This window comes from Aptenodytes forsteri, unplaced genomic scaffold, assembly GCF_000699145.1.
Source record: "Aptenodytes forsteri isolate BGI_AS27 unplaced genomic scaffold, ASM69914v1 Scaffold654, whole genome shotgun sequence".
Lineage (NCBI taxonomy): Eukaryota > Metazoa > Chordata > Aves > Sphenisciformes > Spheniscidae > Aptenodytes > Aptenodytes forsteri.
In genome coordinates, this window is record NW_008794464.1 from 109694 (window position 1) to 127959 (window position 18266).

Genomic DNA, 18266 nt, shown 5'->3' on the forward strand with positions numbered 1-18266 from the left:
TAGATGCCCCATCCCTGGAAACATTCAAGGTCAGGTTGGCTGGGGCTCTGAGCAACCTGATCTAGTTGAAGATGTCCCTGCTTATTGCAGAGTGGTTGGACTAGATGACCTTTAAAGATGCCTTACAAACACAATCATTCTGTGCTTCTGTGGAGGCTGCACAGCCTTGCTGGGTCCCTCTTCCAGTGCTTGACTGTCTTCCTGGGGAGAAATGCTTTTCCTGTATCCAGTCAGACCTCCCTGTTTCAGTTGATGACCACTGCCCCTCCCTGCTGTGCACCTCAGCAAGGAGGTTTGGGCTGCTTGATAACCTGCCTGTACATTGTAAGGCTGCTGTTGTGTCCCCCCAGGGTTTTCTGTTCTCCAGGCTGAACAAGCATGTTTCTCTCAGCTTCTTCTCACAGGTTGTGTGTTTCAGTCCCCAACTGTCTTGGTGGTTCCCTCTGGACTCGCTCAAACATGTTGACAACCTTCTTGTAGTGGGAGTCCAAAACTGGAGGGTGAATCCAAATGTGGTCTAACGAGTGCTGAGTAAAGGGGATTAACAGTGTACCTCTGTTTCCTGACTGTGCTCCTGTGAATGGCACCCAGGATGCTGTGGACCTCCCTTGCTGCCACGGCATGCTCCTGGCTCTTGATGTGCAGTTTGCTCTTCACTGGGACTCCCAGTGTAGCAGAGCTGCTCCCCAGCCGGTCCTTAGAGGACTGTCCACTGACTTTGCCAGCAGATGCTTAATAAACTCCCAGGCATCTCAGTGGTACTGCTGGCTGATGCTTAGGCAGCAGAAACCCACCTGAAACTAGACGGCAGTGTAAATGTATTTGGGTAAAAAGGAGTGCGTCAGAGCATAGCCTAGAGCACAGGCCCTGTGGAGCACTGCAGGTGGCTTTGTGTACTAAAGCAGTGGCAAACCTGGAGTACTGAGCATAGCCAGCTACTTGGAATTAATTTCTTCAGCACATCATTCCTGAAATTTCAAAAGGCATTTGAGTTCGTTAAGGCCCAGTGTCACAGCAAGCACCAAAAAGTGAGATCAAGTGAACTGTACTTGGAAATTTTGGTTTTTAAGGGATGAACTTGCTCACACAGAAATTTTAACCAATTCTGTTATCTTGCCAAAACATATCTGGAGATCAGCAATCAGCCAAAAAGAAACCACCTGTAGAAGCTATAAATGAGTGCAAAGACCTCAGGCTTACAGTGCTTGTGATGCTTTTTGCTTTAGCATAAGACCAGAAACATCCAGCTCAGATTCCTCAGGGTTATTACCAGGTGTACAATTCTGATTAAATATGTGTTTGGGGGATTCTCCAAACACGACTTTTAATGTGGTCCAATTTTGAAGCTAGTCTTTCATAAAGTAGTTGCTGAGGTTTATGAGTGTCTATCTTGTAGTGCTTAGGGGAGATCAGAGCCAGCAAATAATCATCTTATAAGCTTTTATCAGAGGGAAATGTAAGCTGTTTTTAAATATTTGTGTCTTTACTTAGAGGCAGTAGGAAATGTGATGAGAGTTTTAAATGAAGGCTTGCTGAGGGAAGGCCCTGGGGTGTGTCCTGTCTGGCTTGGCAGAGCTATGCTCCAAATCTTTAATCTTTAAGGGTTTCCCCCTCAGAGTAGACAGGGGCAGTTATGCTATTCAACATTGTGCATTGTGCAAGATGCTCCAAATCTTTAAGAGGTAGTGGTTTCCCCCTCAGAGTAGACAGGGGCAGTTATGCTATTCAACATTGTGCAACGGAGAGGAGTGTGAATTAATGATGGGATTTATGCTTTTTATTATTATTAAAGAGATTGCAATGGGTGTTTCAGATCCCAAAGAAGAGAAGGAAGAAGAGGAAGTTTCCAGTGTCCTCAGCCACGGCTCTCCTGTCAGCACAGCCAGGCCTAGCAGAAGCTGGCGCAGCAGCAGGTCAGCCACTGCGGCCCGCCAGCGTGACACTGAGAATTCGCGTGCCTCCAGATCCAAGACTGGTTCCCTGCAGCTCGTCTGCAAGACAGAGCCAAACACAGACCAGCTTGAATACGGTACGTGGGAAGCCCTGGCATGAAAGTGCCTGGAGATAGTCAGGTCTTGGGAACCTTTGAAGGGAGCTGGCTGTGGGTGTAGCTTTGTGAGCTGTATGCAGACTGTGGCTGGTACAGGCGTGGTGCTTCTTGGTCATGAGTACCTTCTGCCACCAGCACTCCTGGCACTGAATGTCGACGGAGGTATCTTGAGACAGATGAGCTCACTGCAGCGAACACAGATTGAAACCTAATGGTGACTTTTCCTTTCAGAGGTCACAGAAGAGCATCAGTCTCCAGCTGGAATCAGGTAGGAAACTATTTTGTGGTATTTCTTCCTATTTAGTGTCTCAAGAAGGGAAAATAAGGGCCTGTGTTTTTTCAAAATAAATGCTTCTGTGAAAGGATCTATGGGATGAATAATAGCTCTGTTTTCAGTCCTGGACCTTTGCATTTTCAGACTGGATTGCAGATGGACTGCAGATGTCAGGAGATATTGTAGAGAAATGGGTAGTAAGATTTGATCTGGGCATTTCACCTGGTAGCTTTATTCCTTCAGGAGCGGATGCTGTAGTTAGGTGGGTTCACAAGAGGAGACTGCTCTGCCTAGCCTGTCTGTTTTGGCTGTCATCATGCTCCTTAGTCAGTGCAAGCTGTTAGCTTTCCCCAGTCATGCTGGATGAGAAAGTGCTGTGTAATAGCGTCTTTCCCATCCTAGGGGATGATGCGTGAATATTCTTGCATTAGTGCTTAAGCTGTTGCTGCTAAAGTCCTCTGTTCTCCTTTTATCCCAGCAGTGATGATGAGGAGGAGATGCTCATCAGTGAGGAAGAAGTTCCCTTCAAAGATGATCCAAGAGATGAAACCTACAAGCCCCATCTAGAGAAGTATATTGAATTATGTACTTACTGTGTTTTTAGACCAAAAAAAAAAAGTGATATCTTAATTGAATGAGCTTAATACAACCCAAAGAACCTGTGCTAGTTGCTAATTGGCTCCCATTGGACACAGTGTTTTCTAAATGTTGCCTACAGCTATCGGGACTGTTCTTCTCTAACGGGCTAAAGCCTTTAGAGCCCTGCTGGCTGTCAGGCTCTTCCTTAATCCTTGTTCATATTTCTGCTTAGAAGTGGGACTTGGTAAATAGACCTGAACTTCGATCCAGTTTTTGCTCAAATCTTTGTAAAAAGCAGACAACGGGAAGAGTATTGGGGTAATATGCTGTATTTGTATCTTTGTAGGGAAGCGCCAAAGCAAAGGAGAAAAGCTAGCAAGGGGAAGGAGGAAAAAGAGAAACAGAAAGAGATTAAAGTAGAAGTGAAAGAAGAGAGTGAGTTTCGGGAAGATGAAGAACCACCTAGGAAGTGAGTAAAACTCTGCAGTTATATGTAGCAGTGTGTATTGTATATTTTGCATTCTTTCTAGTGTACAACAGTGTTTTTTTGTTGTTGTTGGCTTCCCTCCTTCTCCTCTGGGCCTGAAAGATAATAGGGCAGAACCTTTTGTTCTGATAGAAGTCCTGCTTCCTCGTATCTTGCGCATGTTTGGCAAGGAAAAATAAAAGAGTTGATATTTTCATTTAGTTTAAGTTGAGGGATTTTTCTCCATACTGTGGTTTAGTCAGCCTACCTGGATATGGCCACACAGTGTGAAATACTTTAGAGCATTCTTAAAATTGGTTTCTGTTGTGATGTCTGAAGTGAATTAGACTGTATTAGAAAGCCAGTCTGAGAAGGCAAAGTCCCTTCTGTTCCTAGACACAGGAATACTTTGTACGTGTCGTGTGGTAAGTGTCCTCTTTGTACATTTGGGACTAACATACCAGAGCTCAGGAAAAACAGCTGTGTGCTCCTGCATTTTGGAGAAATAAAAGAACAAACTTTTGCTACCTAGTCAGTCACTAGTGCTTTGAGTGGAGACCCAAAACCTTTGGGTATGCTGTCACTGGAACTCAACACTGAAGCTTTCCTTCTGGCAACTGAGGTAAATTGGACTTATGTGTCTGTGTCAAAGCTATTCTTTGGAATAGTGTGGGGGGAAAAAAAAGCAAGTTTTTTTTACTTTAGCTCCTCTATGAGCAATTGGAACAAATGGGGCTCCCTCTGCTGGTCTGCGGCCTGGGGCTCTGCACACCTTTGTTTTAATTTTTCTTGCTGTTTCTAAGCTGCTGCAGAGCTGATTTACATTGGAGAGGAGTAAGGATGCTGGTATTTTGAACTTTTTTTCCTTCCGTTAGAGATGGCTTTCTGAGGCTTGTGGTTGTGTTGTTCGGATCAGACACTACTTTTGTGCATAATAAAACCTGTGCCTCTTCTGAAGGCTTGGCTTGAATGCTGAGTGCCTGTTCAGCATGTTACTGGCATGGTCTTGCTAACAATAAAGATGTCTCGGTACAGTCTAGAAAAGACTTCCATCAATCTACTGTAAGTGTGTCTGCAGCAATACGATCAAGCAGGCACGATGTTCTGGGCAGAGCTATTGCTTGGGAGGGTGCGTTTTACATGTAAGCATAGGTCTGCTCAGACGGAGCATAGATTTTCATCTTGACAGGTGTATAAGCTGCTATAGTTAATTCAGAGGACTGTAAAATAGCTGCTAGATCATTAATCCCGTTCTTCCTAGTCATGCAGATTGGTGTTTCTCACTTGGTATGAAACATTACCCAACAGAGCGGAGGAAATAGGGTGCACCGTCAATTCTGGACTGTGTTGGCAAAATTACATGTTTATAAAACATGCATTAGGAAATGGGAGGGGTTGTGAGAGCAAACCACATGAAGCATTTATTTCTCAGGAATGTTGCCTTCCTCTGAATATGCCTCCAACTTGCACTCAATTGATTTTTCTAGAGCTTACAGTTAATGAGGCGATAGCTTGCTAATTGTCTGCAGAAGAAACTTATGAGAGCAGAATCTCATGTGATGATGTGCAGCCTGGAAAGGGATGAATTTAATTATAAGGTCACAAGTTGTTTGGACAGTTGCAGATTTAAAAGAAAAAAATGTGAAGTGTGTGATGCCTGGTTGAGGGTTTTTTAAAATAGCCCTTCCTCACTCCACTGTGGCAGAAGAGTTGGTAATTTCTAACCACAGCCTGTTGGGCTGTGGCTGTCTGATACCTGTTTACTGGTATCTGCACAGTTGTGAATGGTGGGCTGAGACACATTGGAGCTAAGCAACCATGTTCAAAAATGTGTTGTTCGCTAGACCTAGCAGGTAGCAGCCTGCAGCCTGACTATGTTGGCAGAGGCAGGGTGATTTGAGGTCTGCCACATGCCACCAAATGTCATGCAGAAAAAAGTGGTGCTCAGGTATCAGAAACATGGGGACCATAGCTCCACAGGGAGCGGTCTTCTGTGTGATGTGGCAGTTCTATGTTGGCAAGGCAGGGTGATTTGAGGTCTGCCACATGCCACCAAATGTCATGCAGAAAAAAGTGGTGCTCAGGTATCAGAAACATGGGGACCATAGCTCCACAGGGAGCGGTCTTCTGTGTGATGTGGCAGTTCTGCAAAATGCAGGGACAACTTGCATGGAGGCCTGGTTACTTAACTTCTTTAGGGAACCTGCCCTTCTATTACAAGAGCATTTCCTTAGAAACTCTTCAGGCGTTTTGATCCAGAGCAGGTGGCTGACTTGCCAGAGCAGCTGACGTGCCGGGTGCAGTGTTACTTTTCAGCCTAAAAGCGTGGAAGAGTTCTGTAGTATTTCTTATAGCATGCTCCTGCTTTATAGCATACACTTCAAAAACTCTGCCCACTACCAATGTAAAGAAGTTTCTTTCAATTCTGTTTCTGTAACCCTGTTACAGGAGGGGAAGGAGGAGAAAGGATGACAAGAGCCCAAGGCTGCCCAAGAGAAGGTAAGTGATCCCCCTACTCAGTTCTGTTCTGAAGACTTGCTTCCCTTGTGTCCTACACAGAGATGTTGATTGTCTCAAAGTCATCTCTCTTGTATGGTATAGAAATCTGCCTTAAAGGGGAAAAAAAAAATAGCAGCATGCCTTGACGTCCCTCCTTTCCTTTCCCCTTCTCCCTGTAGGTGTGGGTTTGATTTCTTCCAATTGAACTAGCCCACCCCGCCCCCACTTCTGAGTTGATACCTAGCCTGGCATTGCCCAGTGATAAGGTTCTGGGAACTCTGTGTCTCCTGGGGTTTTCTCAGCTCTGGGAAGAGCCCTCAAGTAGCGCTAGGAGTGGAGGGAACTCTTGGACAGAGTCTCTATCAGCATAGCCCAAACAAGAATATTGGAGCAGCAATCCTTTGCTCTCACATCACCGAGCTGCACTCACGCTCATTTCTCTTGCTGCTGCCCTGGCTTCAGATGCATCACCTAACCACTCTGCCCGTTTCCTTACTGACTTCTCAGGAAGAAGCCTCCAATACAGTATGTCCGCTGCGAGATGGAAGGCTGTGGTACAGTCTTGGCTCACCCGCGTTACCTGCAGGTTGGTTGAGATTTTTCACTTCGTGAATGGTATGTGTGAGGGCAGAGAAGGGCCATTTGGAACAGGCAGCTAATCCTCCACTGGCACTGAAGCACTCCTTTTTAATGCTGTCTTTTTGGTAGACTTAATCAATTGTGGCTAGTTGTGGGCCACGTGTGTCTCTGTATCTGTCCTGTTGCTAGATGTCCACATTCATTTGGCTTTCTTCTCTCAATGGAGATCAAAGCCTTTGTGTTCATGGTATAAGGGTGTCTTGTCAGTGATTGAGGTCTGGTGGCCTGGCCTCCTGGGATCGATGTGTCTCAGCTGTTCTCTTAGCCATGTAAAGAGAGAGTCTAGAACCTTTCACTCTTCCTTTATAGCATCACATAAAGTACCAGCACTTGCTGAAGAAAAAATACGTGTGTCCTCATCCCTCCTGTGGTCGGCTCTTCCGACTCCAGAAGCAGCTCCTGCGGCATGCCAAACACCACACAGGTACAGGGAGGTGGGAAATAGATACAAACTCCTCCTCAGGTCAGTGAACAGAGAGGGGAAAAAAATGGAAAAGCCTCTAGGACTTCTGGGGAGAGTGAAGCCAAGGCAGGTGGCATAGATTTGCAGCAGCAGCAGGGTATCATTTCCTTCTGGATTACCATCTTTTAAGGAAATGAAAGAAATAAGCTATAGAGTTTTTAATTCACTCCCTGGTAAGTATCACTCAGGGGTTCTGTAGAGGAATAAACCAAGCCAAGCTTTATCCTAATTTGCCAGTCCTTCAGTATTGGTCAGAATGGATAATTAGCTCTTAGGAGAGTCTTAATCACGCCTTAACTCTCCAGATCAGCTGCTGTGGTGTGTTGTGGGACACCTCCTTCTTTGCTATGCCTGCTGGCGTCCCAGCACTTCTAGTTCTGCTGCTTCTTGGGCAGCTTTACCTGCAACATGTGAGAGCTGAGAAAGGGAGCAGGTCTGCGGGAGAGTAATGCTCCAACTGTTGTTGCTTTTTAGATCAAAGGGATTACATCTGTGAGTACTGTGCCCGGGCATTTAAGAGTTCTCATAACTTGGCGGTGCACCGAATGATCCATACAGGCGAGAAGCCCTTGCAGTGAGTATCTCTGCCTGTCTCTTGCTCTCCTACTTTGAGGGACCCTTGGATACACCCATTCTTGGACTGCACCGAGAGCAGGGGCAGCTCTGAAGTCAGGGCTGGAACCTGTTCTTGGTGTCCCAGCTCCCTTTAAACACACATGTGTAGGAGTGTTTGAGCTGCCGCTTGTCTCACCTGGTCCTTGAGGCAGTGTCTCAGTAGAGATCTGAGGGACATAAGCCCTCTGCAAATAAAGCTGGAAAAGCTGGAGCTATGGTGACATCCCATTTTAGTGAGCCCCTGCTGTTTTTCTGGGCTGCCTCTTCACTACTGCTGTCCCCATAAGTGTGTGGGGATGTCCCTTTGTTGTGACCTCCCTCTTCTCCCCTCCCAGGTGTGAGATCTGTGGATTCACCTGCCGGCAGAAGGCTTCCCTCAACTGGCACATGAAGAAGCATGATGCGGACTCCTTCTACCAGTTCTCCTGCAACATTTGCGGCAAGAAATTTGAGAAGAAGGACAGCGTCGTGGCCCACAAAGCCAAGAGCCACCCCGAAGTGCTTATTGCTGAAGCACTGGCTGCCAATGCGGGTGCCCTGATCACCAGCACCGACATCCTGGGCACTAATCCTGAGGCCATTGCGCCACCCACTGATGGCCAGGGCCTCCCCCTTCTTCCCGACCCCCTGGGAAGTGCTGCCCCGGCAGATTGCCTGCTGCTGAACCCTGACGGGATGCCGAAGACATACTGCGGTGGGGCAGAGCGCGTGAGCCTGGTGGCTGACGGCAAGCTCTTTGTGGGCAGCGGCAGCAGTACAAACCCAGAGGGGCTGGTCATGAACACAGAGATCCTGGGAGCCACCACGGAGGTGCTCATTGAAGATTCAGACTCCACTGGACCCTAGTGGGTGGGGAGCACATGGGTGCTGGGACAGTTTGGACTCTGTATTTAAAAGGAAAGAAAAAAAAAAAAAGAGGAGACACTTACTGAAAGAGAGAAAAGTTAAACAAAACTTACAATACTAGTAAATAACCGAAGGGTCTGCTCCCCTCCAGCGTGGATCACAGCACATCCTCTTTTCTCCCAACCACTTCTCTCTCCCTCCCACTGCTCCTTTGTAGAAAGGGGCACATGCTGCCATTAGCAGAGCAAGTTGGATTGAGCGACAGATTTCTCCAAGGGAGGGGGGACTGCTGAAACCCTTCGCTCTACCCCAAAGCAGATGCCTTTCTGGCTCCTTGACGTGGCCCCACTTGCAAACTAGAAAGCATTTGATGTGCTCTGGACAAGTTTCTTAGGACTCCCTCTCGCCCCTGGTCCCAACTTCTATGCATCGCTGCACTCTGGTCCTTGCAGTCTCACTCTTCCTCCTGGGGCTGGGAGTTTGGCTTGGCACTTTAGGCCCCCTCAGCAGGGTGAGCTGTGAAACAGCGCACGTCCCTCTCCCCACCGTGCTCCTCTGCTCCAGCTCTGGCAGGAAGTCGAGGGAACGCCCTGGCTCATAGATCATGTTTGCTTGGAGAGGCCCGGGGGCTACAGGAGCCCTGCGTGGGAGAGGCAAGGAGGAGCATCCCAGTTTGACGACAGTAATTTGCACTTTGAACATGTTTCGTTTTTGTGTTGTGGTAACAAGATTCCTTATTTATTGATTAAAAAAGGGTCGGTATTTTTTAGTTATGTTCTTAGGGGGTGGGGGTGGAAGGGGTTCAGGCTATTTCCCAGTAGGCTCCTTCGCACTAGCGAGCTGCAGGGAGCACGTCGTGCCATTGTAACAGCAGCTGGGAGAGCCGAGGTGAAGGCAGCGTTCTGGAGTCAGATGTCTCTCGCAGCTTTTCCAGAGTAGAGGAGAGAACCCCTGGAGAAGAGCCTTGTTTGCAGTGGCAGTCTCTGCAGCAGCGTTTTAGCAGGAGGATGAGGTGAGTGATGGAACAGCTGGCTGTTGTCTCCCTTCCTCCCTCCCTCCCAGGTCGGGGTGAGCTCCTTGCATTAAATGCTCTTTTTGCCTCCCCCTTGCTCCCTAGCCTTTCAGGGAAGAACATCATTAGCCAGGAACTTGTTCTCGTGACTTAGGACAGTTGTGAGCTGCTTGCTGCTGGGGGATGTTGTGTTCCTCATTGAACCCCACCTCTCCTTTCCAGTTCTAGACAAAGATACAGAAGCAGGGACTGGATATGGTTGTCTCAGGCTTGTTTATCCAAGGCAATAGACTGACACGGGACTAGAGGGCTGTCAGCTTCTCTCGCTGCCCCCATTTTGGGGGGAGGGTTTTGTGCAGCTGTGTTCACAAAGCTTCTCTCTTCTGCGCAAACATGCCTGCTTTTCATGAAACGTGGTGGTTCAAGTGTTGCCTGCCAGTGTAGTTAGGACAGCTCTGAGCCCTTGGAAAAGTTTACATAGGCTATGATGTGTCTGCTATGGAGACTTGGATCTTTTTGCTCTTATCTGAAACTTTGTGTGGAGATTCAGTGGCCTTGAATTCGTAGTGTTTTTGGAAGAGGTGAAGAATAACCTGGACTTTTTGTTTGTTTGCTTGTTTTTTCGGTTGGGTTTATGTGGTTGGGAGCAGAGCTGAAGTATCTTGTCTGAGCACAAGATCAGCTCAATTGGTCTGTAGTACACAGCAGCTAGGCAAAATCGGGTACCTAGGGTCTGGAGAATGGCAATAAAACATGGAATTTAATTGGAAACTTTTTACAGGAAACTTGCCTCTGAACACCCACTCTGTCCCTTGTGCTGCCTGGAAATCCAGCTGTAGCCCAAGCCTGACAGCTTTTATTGGGCCATTTGTCCTGATTTGCCCCCTCCCTTCCCCCCTTACACTGATATCTTTGTCAGAGCAAGTTGAAACACTTCTGGTGTTGGGGCGGTTCGTGGCTGAATAGTTTGCAACCCTGGTGTCTTATGCCCTGGGTGTAGGCATCCCATGTTCTTGCACCATGGCAGCAGCATGGCTCCCATGCCTGCAGGAGATGCGTCTGGCCATGAGCCTCTCCTGGAGATAAGGATGAGGGCCCAGCGTACCTGAAAGCGGGTGTCCTGGGACAGTGCATGTCAGGTCCGCAGTGGTACGGTGTTAAACTAAACTGGTTTCTTCAGTTGGGATGATCCAATTTCTTGCTTGGATCGAATTATTGTGGTTTCCAGCAGGAAGCTTTCGGGTGGCCAGCCGGTCCCCTCCCCTTGCAAACTAAAGAGAAGCAGCACAATGAGACATGTTCAAACCCAACTCTGATGATTTCACACACACACCCCCCCCAGCAGTGCGGGTCTTCTGCCCGGGGAGACTTGGGGCTGGCCGAGCCACATTGTGTGGTGGCATGTCTCCTGGCCTGGATCCCGGCCACCAGTAGCAGATGCGCTCGTGTGGTGTGGGTCAGCCGTGTCATCCCTACGCTTGCTGCAGACCATGCTGCTGGAGCTGCTTGTCGTGCCCTGCCCCTGTGCCCCGTGGGAGGTGCGGAGCGGGCAGAGCCTTGCACAGAACACTAAATGGAGAGCTTGGGGTTTTGTTTTCTGAGGGATGGCACTAAAATGCTTTTGGGTCAAGTGCTTGCTCACCTCTGGTGACGCAACGCTTGGCACCAGGCTGGGAGGCGAGGGAGGCTGCCTCGTCCTGTGTCTGCCCCAACCGCCCCGAGTGGAGCAGTTTGCCATTGGCCACATTTCTGGGACACAGAATCGAGCAACTCATTTGCTTCCTGGCCCAGACACCTCTGACCCCTGCCGCTCCCCGCCTTGTCCTTCCATGCACACCTCTCGTAGCTCTCCTTTTTTCTTTTTCTGGTCTCGGCCAGTTGCCTGTCTGTCCTCTAACCACAGCCTGCTAACCCCTGATGCAGGAGAGACTGGTGTAGCTCCCTTCCCACTCCTGTTTGAAACTCTAAAACTGACACAGCCCTCCTGCAGCTCCTCCTCCCCTCGATGTCTCTCCTTCACTCGCATGCAGTTTGCTTCAATAAATTATTGTAGTAGTTTGCAATAAACTTTTTTGTATTTTTTCCCTGTATTTATTTTTTTTTTTCTCCTCCTGGGGAGGGAACAGAGGGGGGCACAGGGCCCTTTACCTGCTCTCAGTGCCCCAGAGAGCTTGTGGGTGCTGTGCCCGGTGTGGGCAGCAGCATGCGGGCAGGGGCCTCCATCCAGGGGCCCTGGGGCACAGGGTTTGGGCCGGGGGCTGTGCCAGCTGGAGCTGGGGGGCTCCTGGAGCTCAGCAGTGCTTTCTGCAGTAGCCACCAGGTGGCAACGATGCTGTTGGGTTGGCCACCAGCCCTGGGAGCTCGGGCTGGGGGGCCGGGGCAGTCCCCCAGCCAGGCTGGGGCAAGGCTCGGTGTACTGTGATACTAAAGGGAAACTGCTTTTCAACTCCTGTTTTTTTTTCTCTTAATCTGGGTAATACATAACCAAAATAAACGTACTGAGGAAAAAACAAACTAATTAAAAGGGCTGTTTTTGTCTTGGTGCATGCAGCTCACCTGTGGCGGGGGGGCGGCGTTGCCCTGGGGTGGCTGGGACCTCCTCCCTTGTCTGCAGCCCCTCTTTGGGGCAGGACCCCTCTGGGAAAGGGGGGTTCAACCTGGGGGACCCAGTCCCACGCAGCCATGGGGGAATAAGAGGGCTGGAGGTGGCTAGGACAGGCCTCTGCAGCCTTCAGTCAGAGTTTGGGTTGCAGCCCAGCCTGCAGCTGGTGCTGGATCTCCAGCCCAGGGGCTCCTCTCAATCCATTGCTGGCGAACCCCCAGTGCTCTGCCCCACTCAGGCCCCAGCCCTCTGCCTGGGCTGAGATGTTGAGTAATGTCCGGGCTTTGCTCACCTCTTCCCGGCAGCGGTTTCCTGCGCTCTGGCATGAGCCGGGGGGATTAGCGTGCTGCTAATCTCACTGCACGGCTGGGAGGGAGGAATGGGTCAGATCTGGTACTGGGAGCCTGTTGCCGCTGGGCGAGACCGTTCTGGGCAAGGCGCTTGGAGTGGCGAAGCATGGGGGAATTAGGGAAATAATCTGTCATTGTTGATCCCAGAGGCGGGAATTTGCAGTGTTGTGCCAGGCCCCAGGCACGGAAGAGGGGGAGAGCCAGGCCAGTGGATGTGTGAGCGGAGCTCCCGGCTGGAATGCACCAGCTCAGCAAGGGATTGTCCTCCCTGGGCCGGGCAGGCGCTGCGCCATGAGTCTGGTGCCCATGACAGTTGCTCGGGCCATGGCGGCAGCAGCAGACAGCCCCTCAGCCGCCCTTCGGCGCCGTGACCTGTGCAGCCGAGGCATCCGCCTGGCTGGAAAGATGCGCTCGGACGTCATCGACCTCCTAGACACCTACGTGAGTTTGCCCTGCTCCCTCTGGCTGCCTGTGGTGCTGGGAGTGCTGGTGGAGTGGCTGCTGCTACTGGGGTCTGGGGGGCTCCTGGCAGCTGTGTCAGGGCATGAGGGCTCTGGCCCATGGTGGAGATGGGGGATGAAATGCTGCTAGTATCTGGGCCTTGGCGCTGCCGGCTGATGCTTGGGCAAACCTCAAGCACCTGGTCTTGCACTGCCCCAAATGCCTCCTGGCCAGTGCCAAAGCTGAATCAGGGCCCCCCCTTGAGCCGGTGCTGGTGGGGCTTAGGGTGAGGGGGGTTCCCCCGTTCCTCCTGCCACCGCTGATCCCTGGCTGCTCTTGCCCCTGCAGGTGGAGCGGCAGGGCTTGGACGCCTCGGCCAGCGTGGCGGCGGTGGAGGGGGTGCCGGCAGCAGCAGCAGAGCGCTGGGATGAACAGACGGGGACCCAGCGGCTCCTGGAGAACCTGGCAGCATACCGGGCCTTCCGGGCCCTGCTGGCTCAGATGCTGGAGGAGCAGCGGGAGCAGCTGGGTGAGGCTGACGCTGCCCTGGGCCAGGCGCTGGCAGCTGTCCTGCTCCAGGTCTCGGCCTTTGCCTACCACCTTGAGGAGCTGCTGCGGTTGGAGAGCCGTGGGCCCCCCAGCGAGGAAGGGGGAGCTGGCCCAGTGGGCCGTCAGGTCTGCGCGGGACCTGCGGCAGCTCGCCAAGCCCGGCCCAGGCAGCAGCTCAGCCCCCAGCCCGGCTGGGAGACCCGGTGAAGGCGGGCGGGGGGCGGGGGGGCTTGGGTCCCGCTAGGGCATAGCAGGGGGCTCCTTGTCCACCCCTGAGGAGGGCTGCTGGCAGCGAAGGGGGTTGTTCAGGGAGGGGGGCAGATGGGAGGGACCATGTCATTAACCCTCGGGCCCCCCACGCTTTTGGTGCCACTCCCTGTGGGCCCCTTTCCCCATGGGGAAACTGAGGCACAGGCTGCACTCCACACCGGAGGGAGCGGGGATCCCCAGGCGGGGCGAGCCTCAGGGGTGGCTCTGGCTCTGCCTGCTGAGGAGTTGGAATTATCTCCCGGGAAGCAGCTTTGCCGCTCACCCCAGGGCCTGGAGGCCATGACCCTCAGCAGGCTGCAGCGGTGCTGGCCTTTTCTTTGAAATTCAGTCGCTGCCTGGCTTGCTGTGGCCAGGTGCTGCCTCCGGCGGACAGAAGCTGCCTCGGGGCTCTCGCGGAGGCAAGGCAGGAGTGAAGGGACAGGAAAATACTGCCTGGTGAAACAAGTCTTGGGACCTGCCCCCCCAGCTGCAAGATGCAAGGCTTCGCCTCCTTCACGTGGACTCTTTTCTCCCGCCTGGCTCGCATTTTCTGCGCATTGAATTTCTGCTCTAACTGTTTGGGGGCTTTCTTGGGGGGGGGGGGGGGGCATAGCAAAGGGGGGGTCTATTAATTTTGTGCTTTAATTTTTGGGGGTTTTTTTTGGGGGGGGGGGGTATGATCAGGAGGGGATTTCTTAACTGCTCAGACAAGGTAATGGAGAGGATCTTTCAACTGAAGGCTGTGATTCAGAAGACCCTCCGCAAGGAGGTTTATGCCTCCAGGGGTTATTTTGGGACTGGAAACAGCATGGAGGATTAAACAGCCCCAACCACATCACTCACCCTGTAAAGGGGAATGCCGTGAGGTTTTGCAGCTGCCCAGGCCATGGTTTTCTCGCTGAATGGATGTGATGGCTGCTGGCTGCCAAGTGAATAAAAGGGCTGGGAGATCTACCGGAGTGACGTGACTTATTGCGGGAGGTGGGACAGTGGGGCTCAACCTCACCAGAGAGCCTGGGCTGCCCCTTTCCCACTCCAGGGAAGGGTTGGTCCTGGTGGGGTGGGAGGTTTGGGGGGGGTGGGACCCACTGGGAGGCCATGGGGAAGATGAAGGAGCTGGGGATGAAGGAGATGGAGGTGGCGGGAGGATGAGGAGGAGGTGGGGGGTCGCTGGGGTTGCGCCCTGTCCTGGTGTGGTCCTGCCTTCCTCCCTGACCTGCGAGAGGGACGGCAAAATGGGGGGACGCCGGGGGCAGGGGGTGGGGAGGAGGCTGGGGGCATGCCTGGCTGGCCCTGCTCAAAGCAGCTTTGTTGTGGTGGGTGGTGGTGGCACTCGGCACAGTGCCTGCCCCAGTGCCAGCGGTGTCTGCATGGGCATGGGAGGCCCCAGGCACTGTGGGAGGATAAAGGGCGGCACTGAGGCAGGGCCCTCAGCACCCATCCTGCCCACCCCACTGGTCACATTGGGGCAAGCGGGACTGCAGGGTTGGGGCTGCCCCGTAGGTTCGGGGTGAGGGTGGTTTGGTGGTGCCTGGTTTCTTGTGGGTGATGCCCAAGAGAAAGAACGTGCACCTTGTTCATTGCCACTTATTGCCTGACCTCAGCTTTGCAGCTCAGACCGGATTTGCAATGTTTCTGCTTCCCTCCGCTTGGGAATAACAATTTCTGGCCTTTATTTTTTTCAGGATTAGTCAAAGTGAGTCCCTTTCCCAGCAAGTATTTCTCTCTCCCAGTCTTGTCTGCTTTGTGTGCTTGAAGCCATCTTGCTTTTCTCCCCTTGCACCCTTGTGCTCAGCAGTGGCCAGGTGCTCACATCCTCGCCCGCCTGCTGCCCCTCACCTTCCCAAAGGCAGGCATGTACACCTCAAATGCTGCATGTCCATCTCTGAACCTCACAACCCAAGCAGGTGGTAACAGACCCCTTTTCTCCCACCACAGTAGCCCGGGTATGAGGTGACCTTCACATCCCTGGGAAGCTGGCCCCAGCCCTGGCACGGGTCCATGCAACTTGATCCTTCCAGATCAGCTGCTGGCAGTGCTGCGAGCTGAGCTCGGCCTGCTGCAATCGCACTCCGGGAGTTGAAGCAGCAATTGGGATTGAAGGTGGACAATGATGTTGCTCCAGGGGCTTCCCTGGGCTGTGCCCAGGAGCATGAATCGCTGCTTTTGCAACCTTCCTTATTCCTTCCTCGCTACCTTGCCAGCGGCACTGGCGCGTCTGTGTTTGCAAAGCACCCGCAATGCTTTGAAATGGCCACCATAACCAGAAACAGTGTAAAAAAGCAAACCATAATCCAAACCTCCATGGTCTGACTGAATGAGAGGTTCCAAGTCTCAAGCTTTCCCCACCAGCAAGCCCTCATCATGCAGTAGAGAGGTGGTGACGTCTGAGCCTGCTGGGTTTTAATGCTATTTTTCAGCTGCAATGCCGAAGGGAATCACTAGTAAACTGATTTGGCAAGAACAGGGGCATCCAACGGCTGAGCTCCCTCGCTGCTGGGAGGCCCTTTGGACTTGCATTGCCGCAGGCTGAAGTTAAGTTGATTCGGGTGGCTGGACATGACTGAAGCTGTTGATTTTGGGGACAGAAATTAAGAGCTTGAGGGGAAGACAGTCGTACCCATGTAGCTAATGCCGCTGAGGACCCTGAATGGCCTCCTGCAAACTAAAAACCACCAAAAAGCCATCTGAGATTGTGCTTTGGGAAGAGAGAAAGGATTTGCAGTGCTGGTGGGAATGGGGAAGGGGAGGGCTGCGGTCCCGAATTGCAGAGGGGAAGGAGCCACCAAAACTAACCCACAGATGTATTTAATTTCAAAAAATAAACATTTGGGCTTAACGCGTGGTTGGGTTGGGCACACTTTGTGGGATTGGAAAGGTTTTAAGCCGACCGACGCTGCTCCCTGACCTCAGGCATGCCTGTACTTGGGTGCTGGCATCAGTGCTGGGCACTGGGAGAGAATAAAGTCATCCCTTGCCCACCATGCACCGGAGGCAGGTGGGGTTCAACTGTGTCGGTCCCATCGACTCATCCATCCCCTTGCACCCTCGATGCCAGCATTGCAGTGCTGGCTCCTGACTTTTTGATCCTGAGCCGGGGCCGGGGGGGGGGATGTTCACCAACACTTTCCTTTTTAATAGCAGGAAAACCTTTTCCTCCTGTCTGAGTCAGCGGAAAGGATTTCCCTGGGTTTCCCCATCATGGCCTTGGCTGCACTCACCTGCCCCAAAGGAGCAGGTGAAAACCCGGAGGAGTGTCCCTCCACTGCGGTGCTGCCTATCTGGGAAGGGCCAGGAGCTCTCCCTTCTTGCAGGAAAACGCGCTTCGAGCGTGGCCCTGCGTGTCTTGGAGGGCAAGCTGGAAGAAGGAGAGATTTGCTTGAACTTCTGCGGTTCGCCTCCTCCTCTCTCACCATGGCGCTCGCCAGCTGGCATCACCACAGTCCCCACCTGTTTCTTTCCCCCTTTTATTTTCCTCCCTTCTTTTTTTCCTCCTCTATTTAGATCTTGCCTAATGGTTTCTCACCACAAGTGCCGTTGGCAGATGCTCGGTGGCCTGGGCAGTGCCTGGGAAACAGGTTTGTCAGGAGAGGAGCTGCACTGGCCACCGGGAGCTCAGCAACATCGTGCAGCAGCACCACGGGTCCCCGTGTCCTGGGGATGAGTCGCCCTCTGAGCTGACATGGACCATGGACTGGGGGATTTGCCAGTGCTGGGAAACCTGTGCACATAGGACACAAATGCAATTTGTACAGTTCTCCCCAAACCAGGCAATGATGGGTGTTTTGTTTAATATCCAAGAAAAATAGTGTTTCGTGTGTCTGAGCACAGGACCACTAAATGAGGTGAGACCTGATGCCAGCACTTGCCTGTTGCCAACATCCTGCCGTTCAGGGCTGCCCTGGGATGCTGCTTGTGGGGCTTAGCGGAAGAACAAACTCAGGATGAACTTTTTTTTGGGCTGCAGGGAAGGGCCAGCACCGGCTGCTCCGGTCCCAGGGAGTCACTGTAAAGCAGAGGCACCTGTGTCACACTGCCAGCGGGAGCATGTGGGTTTTGGTTGTACCGGTTTCAGTTTGCACAGCAAAGCCACCGGGCTGCCAAGGCCTGCGTAAGTCAGAGGAACATCCTGAAGGATTCGTAGCCTCACGCCAGGCTGAAGCTGCATGAAATCTCCCAAAAAAGCACTTCCCAGGGAAACTAAACTGTGGCAGGCAGCTGGGAGAGCTGGGGTACAGGAACTGGGATTATGGCCCGTGTGCCCCTCGAGGTGCACAGCGATTTTGGGCTTCGAACCCATTTTTGTGCATCACGGGCCATGGCCAGGGGCAGCTCACTGGGCTGCTCCCCGCAGGCACTGCAGCCCGGGGAAAGGGATGGTCGAAGCTCTCGGACCACGTTTCACTGTCACGGCGCATGAAGAGGGGTCCGGCCCTGGGGTCCTGCCTTGGGTCGGGCATGCGACCCCCCCAACATCCTGATTCGCACTGCAGGCGGACTTGGGGCCGCGGTGGTGCACAGGGATGGGCGCGCACCGGGTCCTCCCGCAGCATCTGCGCTGCAGTCTCGGTTAGGGGTGTGGGGAGCACTGGGGGGGCCTTGGGCTGGGGGTGCAGGGGGCACTAGGCACTA

The 18266-nt window shown here is 52.4% G+C and overlaps 2 protein-coding genes across 3 annotated transcripts in view; both read left to right on the forward strand.

Moving 5' to 3' along the window:
* ZFP91 (ZFP91 zinc finger protein) overlaps positions 1-8475 on the forward strand; it is an 18560-nt gene extending 10085 nt beyond the window's left edge. The window contains exons 2-10 of one of the 2 annotated variants that reach the window (XM_019475024.1): positions 1814-2029; positions 2282-2318; positions 2803-2895; positions 3250-3372; positions 5818-5868; positions 6376-6454; positions 6817-6931; positions 7445-7544; positions 7921-8475. In XM_019475024.1, coding sequence (XP_019330569.1) covers positions 2822-2895; positions 3250-3372; positions 5818-5868; positions 6376-6454; positions 6817-6931; positions 7445-7544; positions 7921-8431 — 1053 coding nt within the window. In that variant the 5' untranslated portion in view covers positions 1814-2029; positions 2282-2318; positions 2803-2821 and the 3' untranslated portion in view covers positions 8432-8475. The remainder of the gene's footprint in view (positions 1-1813; positions 2030-2281; positions 2319-2802; positions 2896-3249; positions 3373-5817; positions 5869-6375; positions 6455-6816; positions 6932-7444; positions 7545-7920) is intronic. The other variant, XM_009290893.2, reaches the window with a different exon arrangement.
* A 4244-nt stretch (positions 8476-12719) lies between these two features.
* On the forward strand, positions 12720-13629 carry CNTF (ciliary neurotrophic factor). The gene is given in 3 exon segments (XM_009290902.2): positions 12720-12836; positions 13185-13486; positions 13488-13629. Coding segments are annotated over 3 exon segments (561 nt in total).
* The last annotated feature ends 4637 nt before the right edge of the window (positions 13630-18266 follow it).